At 32.4% G+C, this 10,720-nt stretch overlaps 2 protein-coding genes across 2 annotated transcripts in view; both read right to left on the bottom strand.

The window, feature by feature from the left end:
- Window positions 1-883: 883 nt before the first annotated feature.
- Window positions 884-6,568, bottom strand: LOC145313895 (uncharacterized). Its single transcript, XM_080153551.1, has 7 exons — window positions 6,376-6,568; window positions 5,524-5,594; window positions 5,276-5,319; window positions 4,610-4,737; window positions 3,611-3,671; window positions 3,043-3,154; window positions 884-1,300 (listed from the first exon to the last, which is right to left on the bottom strand). Exons 4-7 carry the CDS (start codon window positions 4,647-4,649, stop codon window positions 1,160-1,162), a joined length of 354 nt encoding a protein of 117 aa, XP_080009677.1. The 5' UTR covers window positions 4,650-4,737; window positions 5,276-5,319; window positions 5,524-5,594; window positions 6,376-6,568; the 3' UTR covers window positions 884-1,159.
- Window positions 6,569-6,682: 114 nt separating this feature from the next.
- Window positions 6,683-10,720, bottom strand: part of LOC145313894 (uncharacterized) — a 48,471-nt gene continuing 44,433 nt past the window's right edge. Inside the window, exon 7 of the mRNA XM_080153550.1 lies at window positions 6,683-7,099. Coding sequence (XP_080009676.1) covers window positions 6,781-7,099 — 319 coding nt within the window. The 3' untranslated portion in view covers window positions 6,683-6,780. The remainder of the gene's footprint in view (window positions 7,100-10,720) is intronic.

Here is a 10,720-nt window from a genome sequence, read left to right as displayed (position 1 = left end):
ATATGTGTATTTTGTCTGTTCGTCAGTCCGTCTGTAACTCTATAGGGGAAATGTTTTTCTTGGCTGCTATTGAAGTTAGACAGCTGAAATTTTTGGCTAATATTTCTATTATATATGTGCATCTACTCATATATTATTTTGTCCGTCTGTCTGTCTGTCATTATTAAAAAGACAAAATCTTATAATTTCAGTTCAAAAAGGCAACAGTTTAAATGAAAACTATTCTTGTTACATACAATTTTGTATGTTTGACAAAGCACAGCATTCTAACACATACTAATGAATAACATAATATTTATAACAGATTTTGATTTATTCAGTTCTAACAATAACTTATGACAATAACTATAACAACAAATTTAACAAACAAAAAACGGGAATAGTCCCTCTCGTGGCAACGCACCTTAAGGAGCGATTCGTCGTATTTTTAAAATTGCTTTTTATATATTATTTTAGGTTAGGTGATTGCCCCTTAAGGTTAGAGCTCCCCGCAAGGGCTAGCGATAGGAGAAAACCTACTGTAAAAAATACGAAGAATCGCCCCTTAAGGTGCGTTGCCACGAAAGGGACTATAAACCAAAAAACATTATATATTAAGTTTGAGCAATTTACAACAAAAAATACTTTATAAAAACTTTTTTTTGCAAAGAAGGAATTTTTTCAAATTGACTAGAGTAAACTTTGATTAAAAGTATAAATACAGAACTATTCAAAAGTAGAAATATAAAAATACAACGAAATATTATTAAAGAAGATGTATCAACTTTTTCACTTTTTATTTAAGATAGCTAGCCGGTTCTTTCTGAATTCTATGAAAAATTTTACATCTACTACTTACTAAAAGAACCGGCTAGCTATCTTAAATAAAAAGTGAAAAAGTTGATACACCTTCTTTAAAAAATATAATATTATGAACATAAATTACAACTACAAAATTCCCATTTGAGCAAAAAAACTCACTATTTATTACCCAGTTTATAACTCGTGGTCTTTGAATCACTTTGTCCTTGTTTTAGCTAAACAAATTGCGGACAAGAAAAATCAAGTCATATTAAATACAAATAAGTTGGTAATAGCTTCTTTTGTTGTCTAAATAACACTAAGTCGTCTTCCTCTACATAAATGTCGTCTCCATTGGCATAAATGTCGTCTTAGACATTTAAAGTACGACACTAACAATCCATCCAATGCCAAGTAGAGCAGTGCTGCCCACAGCTGCATCATATACAAATGTGACAGGATCAAAATCTGGCCGAATTGCATGGTCCAAATCTCCTCTGGCCAAGTGACTGAAACTCACCTGAAAGTATTTAAATGCAGGCCTTTTGATTTATACATATTATTTGAATTTGCGTCTTTCTCTAAGCAGCATGTAAGATGTTCTGTCTATATATTGTTTGATTCTTATCTAAAACCACACAAATCAACTTTCTGAATTTGCACTGTTATGTCTGTCTGTCGTTAAATATTGTTGTCGGGTCTGTCAAATTTCTCTTTATAATTGTCTTTTTATCTATCTATCTGATTTTTTACCTATATATCTGTTTAAAATGATCTATTTGTATGTGTCCATTTAGTGAATATCTATGACTATGTCTACAGACACCAAGGAATAAACAGCTACAGGTATACTTATTATATTTATACAATAATGTCTATACCTGTCCATCTAGTGAACTTCTGGTGACCAAGTACGCAGTGACTACAAGAAAAGGTACCAGGAATAAACCAGCTACAGCTATACTTACAATCTATCTATCTACAATGTGATCTATACCTGTCCATCTAGTGAACTTCTGAAGACCAGGTGTGCAGTGACTATGAGAACAGATATGAGGAATGAAACAGCTACAGATATACTTACTATCTATCTATCTACAATGTGATCTATACCTGTCCGTGTCCATCTAGTGAACTTCTGGTGACCGAGTACGCAGTGACTACAAGAAAAGGTGCCAGGAATGAAACAGCTACAGATATACTTACTATCTATCTATCTACAATGTGATCTATACCTGTCCGTGTCCATCTAGTGAACTTCTGGTGACCGAGTACGCAGTGACTACAAGAAAAGGTGCCAGGAATGAAACAGCTACAGATATACTTACTATCTATCTATCTACAATGTGATCTATACCTGTCCGTGTCCATCTAGTGAACTTCTGGTGACTGAGTACGCAGTGACTACAAGAAAAGGTGCCAGGAATAAACCAGCTACAGATATACTTACTATTTATCTATCTACTCAGTGATCTATACCTGTCCATCTAGTGAACTTCTGGTGACCAAGTACGCAGTGACTACAAGAAAAGGTGCCAGGAATAAACCAGCTACAGATATACTTACTATTTATCTATCTACACAGTGATCTATACCTGTCCATCTATTGAACTTCTGATGGCCAGATACGCAGTGACTATAAGAACAGGTACCAGGTTTATATAACAGCTACATATGTACTTACTATCTATCTATCTCACAGTAATCTATACCTGTCCATCAAGTGAACATCTGATGATCCGGTACGCAGTGACTTTAAGAACAGGTACCAGGAATGAAATAGCTACAGGTATAATAGCAACAGCGGCTCCATTGCTGCTTCCTAGTATTTAGACAAGACACATTACTATATACTTACTATTTATCTATCTACACAGTGATCTATACCTGTCCATCTATTGAACTTCTGATGGCCAGATACGCAGTGACTATAAGAACAGGTACCAGGTGTATATAACAGCTACATATATACTTACTATCTATCTATCTCACAGTAATCTATACCTGTCCATCAAGTGAACATCTGATGATCCGGTACGCAGTGACTTTAAGAACAGGTACCAGGAATGAAATAGCTACAGGTATAATGGCCATAGCGGCTCCATTACTGATTCCTGATGGGACACGTATCTACAATATGATCTATACCTGTCCATCTAGAGAACTTCTAATGACCAGGTACGCAGTGACTATAAGAAAAGGTACCAGGAATGAAAGAATATAATGGTCTTGCTATCTATCTATCTACACAGTGTTCTATACCTGTCCATCTAGTGTACTTCTGATGACCAGGTACGCAGTGACTATAAGAACAGGTACCAGGAATGAAACAGCTACAGGTATAATGGCCACAGCGGCTCCATTGCTGCTTCCTAGTATTTAGACAAGACACATTGCATTATATTTTTGGGAATGATAAACCATGTCATAATGAGATTTCTAAGTTTCTGGAATAAAAACTCTTTGGATTAGGATTGGCTGTCATTTTTTCTAAAAGTAATATAATGCCTTGTTGTGAGTTTGTCTGTACGAATGGATTTAGCTAACCACTGGACCGATATGGTTCTCCCTTATAGGTGCAGGGAATGTTTATTAATATTTTGGGGGAGGGTATATACAAACACCCTCCTTAGAGAAATACCTCTAGAAAATAATTAAATAAGATTATTCTTATTGAAACTTTTATTAAAATGGGGGAAGGCCGAAAAAGAAGAAACTACAATAATAAAATACATAAAAATCTGCTACCAATTTCTTAAAACCTATTTAATTCCAGTAATTTGTTAAAACTGTATGTTTATTAAAGTCTAATGTTAATGATGTCCTTCCTGCTGAATAAAGAGCATATTTGTAGGATAAAACTGCTATGGCACTCAAAGCGTAGAAACCACCTAAAATAGAATAGAAAACTCAAATTTAATCGTATATTAGATGCGTGGCAACTGCATGTTCATCTTTCTATCTCACAGTTCAAATAAAGGTGCTTTGACTTTTGTGTCAGAACCTAAATTGGGACATAGTGCATTTCATTACCCTAGGTTAGGTAACTTCATTTCACTTTTCAAAAAAATCTAAAATGCAGCGGTTTTTGAGAAAATTAGATTTGAAAATTTCAAGTTCAATTTTCACCCAACAGGAGTTACCGCATAATCATGACAAGAAAAGCAAAGATTATTTATTTGAAATTTTGAACAACTTTGCTTTTATAAAGTTCTTAATAAAACCACTCCTGAAGTGAGTTAATTAATGGTCATTTTTATCAGTTGCTTTGCTAAGGTCACGGAAATTCAGCCTTAAATAAATCATATATAGAGAGGTTTTATGACAGACTTTATAAAAGCAATGTTGTTCAAAATTTTAAATAAATAATCTTTGCTTTTCTTGACATGATTATGCGGTAACTCCTGGTGGGTGAAAATTGAACTTGAAATTTTCAAATTTAATTTCTCAAAAACCGCTGCATTTTAGATTTTATTGAAAAGTGAAATGAAGTTACCTAACCTAGGGTAATGAAATGCACTATGTCCCAATTTAGGTTCTGACACAAAAGTCAAAGCACCTTCTAACGCACTATGATCTGTCTGTACTCGAAACCGATTAGGTTCTCCTTTACAATGTAGCTTTTCTTAGGTCAAGGGAAGATTTATAACTATTTTAAGAGAAGGTACCACCACCCTCCAAAGAAAATTGGAAAAGAAATTAACCAACCCCCCCAAATATTTTTTCTATATAAAACTATTTTAAAAGTGAAAAAAGGACGTGATGTCGTCTTCCCACCACTCCAAAAGTGTACATAGAGGCGTATCCGCTTTAGTTTAAAATGATTGACCTAGGATAGATAAAACAGTGATGGGCATATTGAATATCATGAATGAAGGATCAGTGCTGGCCCTGGTTGTTAGTCCACTCGCGGCTGACAGAAATTTCTTGAATGTCTCAATTCTTGTCTCGTTGTCTCTAAATTGAAAATAGGTTAAATCATTATATTTTTAATATTGAGTTCAAGACTTTAAAATTAAAAATATTAGTATAGAATCTGATTATAATTTAAAGGATGGCCACAACAATAAAGGGGGAGGTAGGTTTTGCTAAAATTCCGTAAAGGTATGAGTTTTAAGGCTTAAAAACATTAGTAGAACGATAATTTTCACTAAATATTTGTATTCCTTATTAAAAAGATCTATAGACAAAAATCTTTTAAGTTAATATAAATTTTATCGTTCTATTATACTGTTTTTAAGCCTTAAAACTCTGACGTTTACGGAATTTTAGCACAACCTACCTCCCCTTTTTATGAAAAGATAAACATCTTACGCTATTTTTTTTTGTAAAAGATCCTAAATAAGTTATTATTAAAGTTTCTTGGATCAAAATTATTGTTGTCTTGTGCATAAATATTGAACTAAAATAAACGGGTATTACAAATCTGTACATTTAACCCTTTGCTGAAGATAGGGCTAAGATATTTGAATGCTACCAGAAAGTAAAGTTTTACCTGATACTGTAAAGTACATCCTTGAAGTCATACAATTTCGGCGGCTGAAAAAAAAACACACAATATTATGATAACATCTCATTTTCCCTCCAAGTGCTTAACCGAGCACAGAACCCCACATCCCGCTTATTTTGAAATAAATTGATGATAGAGGGGGGAGTTACAGGTAGTTTTACATGTGTTTGTGTTTTAATATAGGTCAGGTTAAAGGAAAAAACTATACCTTACATCAATTAGTTTGAATTTACCTCAATTTCTTGGTCTACATAATTAATGTTGAACTCATCATAATCATCGTTTGTCAAAAACGTTTCTGTTCCTGAATAAACGATAAATTACGTTATATCAAGTGAAACCAACAGAGGCTATCCGCAAAAGGAATTTCTTTTAAAATAAAGAAAAATCACGAAACCTCTTTTAATAACTAATTATAATAAATCAGATAACCTCTACAAAACCAACTACCTACCCTTTTCTCTACAGACAAACTTTTTTAATAAAAAAATGAAAGAAATAGAACAGGATACTGGTAACACTCAAAAGACAAACAGACAAAACATTCAGATTGACATTTAGCGAAGGATCTCGCTAAATGCTGAGCTGATCGGGTTCTCCTTTACAGGGTAGCTTCTTATAGGTCCCGGAAAGGTTTATAACTATTTTCTTGGGGGGTGGAAAGCCGCTAGTAATATATATAGCGGCTACGCCCCCTAGATGCCTCTAGTGGCACTTGAGGAGGGGGAGTTGAATTCGATAACCCAACTTTATAGCTTAGATTTTAAAAGAAAAAGGAAAAATAAATTTTTTATTGGAGGGACTTTTTTTTTGAGGGGGAAAGTTCCCTCCTATTTTTAATTTTAGCTAAAAAAAATTTAAACCAAAAAATTTGGGGGGAGGGTGGGATTTTTTTCTAGGAGCGATAACTCTTGGAAGGGTGGTGGTGCCCTCCCCCAAAATAGTTATAAACCTTCCCAGGACCTATTCGAAGCTACCCTGTAAAGGAGAACCTGTTCGGTTCAGTGGTTAGCGAGATCCTTAGGTACAAACATACAAACAAACAGATATCCTGTTACTTTATTGTAAGGATAAAATTTTCTTACCAATATCTTTTTCGACGACATTATAATCGTCATCGAAGGAATCATAGATAAATTCATACGATGGTTCATTCAAATTATTCACTTTCTGATTTTACAATTACGGTGTCCAGTCAATATTTATTCATAATAAAATGTGTAAATAAAATATATGTATGTATTTCATGTTATCTTAGCTATTTGTATTATATAAGATAGATAGACATAGTATAGTAATCAAATTGTTAAAAGAATCGGGTATAGCCCCTTTCGTGACAACGATAACGCCTCTTAAGAGACGTTTCGTCGTATTTTCACAGTAGCTTTTAATAGGTTATTTTGTGTAAGGTTAGGTAATTGCCCCGCAGGGTTAGGCAATTGGCCCAGCAGAGCTATAGCCTCCAGCAGGGGCTAGTAATAGGAGAAAAGCTACTGTGAAAATACGACGAAACGCCTCTTAAGAGGCGTTGTCACGAAAGGGACTATACCCAATGAATCTTTTACCCCCCCCCTCCCCCCATTATAAATCATATTATGGTGAATATTATATTTTGGACACTGCTCCTTGACTTTATTTGAAGTTTTTGTAAGTCCGGACAGGAAAAGATCCAGCAGGCCTCCAGACTTTTTAACCTTCTCTCCAGAAGCTTGACCGCCAAAGCCGCCAGCAGCTCCGACCCTCAAAGGCTGCGGACGTTCTCCGTTAAATCTGACGTAGTTCGGCGTCAGGATACTATTCAATCTTTGCCTAAAATATAAAAGTGTATTAATATAAACCTTATGATTGTCAAATTTTTACAACAAAGAAAGAGAGAATTTGATACACAAGTCTACTAATCGAGATAAATCAATTTAGGTCAAAGATACCAAACCTATTATTGATCTAATAAAGAAGGACAATCATGTTTAAAATAATCTAACAACTCTTATTTTTACAATTTTAACCAAATACCATAAGTAGAATTACACAAATGAGAATTGGATGCATGATTAAAATACCCATTCTGACCTTTCCAGCTTTCTGGATCTGGATTTAATCACAAACATGCACTGCACGGTTTCCCTCGAAGTGAGTATTCGTGCAACCCCCCCCCCCCCCTCCCGATTTTGAAATAAATTGAAAGTAACGTATGGGGGGGGGGGGGAAGGGTTGTTAGTTTATCAGATTAAGTTAAATCAATATATGATAGTTTTTAAAAATCCAACATGTCCTTGTATTAGGCAATAAAATGAATAAAATGATTTTTATAGAAACCAATAAAACCATCTTTTTTTCTTTTGATTATTTTACAATCGACCACTAAAATCCCGTTTCTCTCTCTCTCAATACATTAACCAATCATAATAAATATATATTTAACCTACTTGGAATTATTTTATGTTCAATCATTCCAACAAATTTATATAACAAAAATTTTCATTCATTTGTAATCAGGGAGGGAAGGAGACATTGGGCTGTTTATTACACTAGTAATTATTACTTATTCGTTGACCTAACAACTTCGGGTTCTTTTTGATTGGTTAATTTATTAGGTGAAACGTTTCAATCACTGATTTTGTGTATCATTATTGGAGATGTCCATCAGTTGATCGGCCATTGTCTTTTCCCTTTAAATCCCTGATTTATAATGATAAATTATTTTAATAGGGAAAGTCCATAAACAAAGCTTTTATTGTGATTCCTTATCAGATAAGGTATACTTTGTGTATTACATAGCATCAACAGACTTTTTAAAATAAGAAAAACTAGGTTCATTATAAACTTGCATTCTAAAATTAGCTTGATTATAGTTTGTGTTTTATTAGCCAAGATTTAATTAATGCTGATATATTTTTTTTTTTTTTTTTAACTTTGAATTAGCTACTTCACTACGATTATACAATTATAACATTGTATTTTAATGTAAATATATATTTACTTTTGGACATAATATAGTTTATTAACGGTTTTATATGAATCTCCAAAATCTACACACAGTTTAAATTATTACATATATTACGTAATTTAATATCATTTTACCAAGAACCCTGTTTTAGACTGTTGGACGGTGTTCACACAGAGTCATCATTTTGTCAATTGTAATTTAGTGAAATATTTTGAAAGAGCATTTAATCATTTGCCAATAGTCAGCTTTGTAAGCCGTTTGTTCAGCTGCCGTAATTTTTGCGATCAACCAGTTGCCTTGAAGCCGCAGCTTTTTGAATTATCAGCCAGTCGCCTGTTTAAAACTCTTAAAATCAAATTTCTTTAATTTAGACACTTTGCCTGAAAATAAGACATTCAGTCAGCCGTTTTTATAAGCTTTCATTTTTTGTTCTATTACCTATAAATTAAACAATTCTCAGCTTAATTGTATAAATACTCTTTAAAGTTATGTATTCTTTGAAAAAATAGCCTAACATCATACATGAGTAATTTTTGCTATGCAATTCTTTTTGCAAAGTATTACAATTATTTTTTATCATATCATCTATAAAAATCCGCTTCCTTTTGTTTAAAAATTCATAAATATGTACTTTCAGTTATTATTAACCTAAGGTTACCTTCAAAAGAAAAAGTTGGTTCAATAGAAAATTTACAAAGTTAAACATAGTCCGTTAATTATTTTGATTTAATTTAAGTACTTCAGGTATTTTTGTAGAAGCCTACATTTTAAACTATATGTAAAATCTATGCATGCCATAGGGAACCTGGACCAAATTTTGTTAAATTATGTGCATAGTTATTGGACTTATCCTTTGTTTATTTTTATTGTTTAAATAAATTAAAAATCAGAGGGAGGGGGAAGGGTCCCCTGTGCTTAGCTCCTGTATTGAGCCCTAACACCGTGGGGCCTCTACCTGCGATGCCCTAATTTTTAGAGTAAAGTATCATTAAAATTACTTTTATATTATGTAAGATTTAAATATTCCATTATTTCCCAAAAAATATTATATAAAAAATGTGTAATTGTTCATTTAGAACAATTAAAAAGCAATTAAGAATTATGTAATTAACCATGCACGTCAGTTAGAACCGTATTAATATCTCAAGTTTAAGGAAATATAATTGCTTGCAAACAATTGTTCAAGAATGCATGAATTTTTATAGTAAATTCAAGATGGTCACACATTTATTTTAATCATATGTACAAAATTTTATTTACATAAGTATCTGGATTGTATTGTCATGTGTATAACCAGTTAGATCTCACCTACAGCTATACAGATATATTCTGCATTAAATTAAAGGCCTTCCCCTTGCGGGGAGATGTGTCATCTTTAAAACTGTTCAAACCCCAAAAATTTCATCTTGATATTATTCAGTAACATAAAATTTGTGCAAAAATATGTTTTGAAAAAAATGCACTAAATTTATGAAAATTGCGCGAATTATTTTGAATTATTTTTTCTTCTAATCTTAAAAATGCATGCCATGAGGATAGTGAAAAAAGTTCTCTTGAACAAATAAGTAAGTAAATTTTGTATGTTACCACTGAATGTTATAATAAATTAGATGGTAAGAAAAAAGTAAGGTTTACGGTATCTCGGCCACATATTAGTCATTGTATGCGGGGTAGGCAAACATAAAACCATATTAAAGGCGTATTTATTGTTTTTTAAAACAAGGAAGAAAATAAAAATAAATTGTAAAGCGCAATAACATTTGATATAGAAAGGTAAATATAGAATAGAAAATGTGATGCCTAAAAACTTTAATATCAATAGTCAGTTTATTATGACGAAACGTATTGTTCTTCTGCATAAAATTGATAAGACATGAATTTCAAAAATAAATGTCTTTTTATTGCTCGAATTTAAAATGAAAATCATTCAAAAGTATTTTTTATTCAATTTTATTTTCACTTTTAAAAATAACTGTATCATTTTTATTACTTTTTTTGATATTTCCTGTTTACGATGCAGTGAAACAAGAATACTATTATTGAAAGGCATTAAAATTAAGAACCAAAGAAAAAAAGCCTGTAAATGGTCATGCAGGAAAAGTTAATTTAGTTTGTATGCCTTATATGACAGGGAAGGTTAATATTGGTAATGAGCCAGTCTTGAAATCTTTTTTGGGAAGGGTAGGGTATATCAACGAAGTAAAAAAAATGAAGGTACTAAGGTTTAACCAAACCCTTCATTACAAAGCTTCAAATCTAAAACCTTATAAGGCTTAAAAACAGCTTTACGCATATTAAATTTTTGTTGCAATTAAAAAAAGTTTGCGTAAATATGAACTATTGCGTAACATATGGCACTTAACTCAATGGATAAAAAGTCACCTAATTCATAATTTGAAAACTTTTGGTTATTACATTGTTTACTACTTTCAGTTAAAAAAATTTTTTTTGAGAGGTCAGATTAGTTTTACGATTGATCTGGG

This window comes from Acartia tonsa, chromosome 3, assembly GCF_053477335.1.
Source record: "Acartia tonsa isolate MP-2025a chromosome 3, ASM5347733v1, whole genome shotgun sequence".
Taxonomy (NCBI): Eukaryota; Metazoa; Arthropoda; class Copepoda; order Calanoida; family Acartiidae; genus Acartia; species Acartia tonsa.
This window is presented reverse-complemented; position numbering and strand designations above follow the sequence as displayed.

What these genes read in the sequence shown, in the direction of transcription:
- LOC145313895 (XM_080153551.1), bottom strand. Translation starts at nt 4,649, where the DNA reads ATGATATTCAATATGCCCATCACTGTTTTATCTATCCTAG. An exon ending in CACTGTTTTATCTATCCTAG is followed by an intron (nt 3,672 to 4,609) that starts GTCAATCATTTT and finishes ATTCTATTTTAG; the next exon opens with GTGGTTTCTACGCTTTGAGT. An exon ending in AAATATGCTCTTTATTCAGC is followed by an intron (nt 3,155 to 3,610) that starts AGGAAGGACATC and finishes TGTCTAAATACT; the next exon opens with AGGAAGCAGCAATGGAGCCG.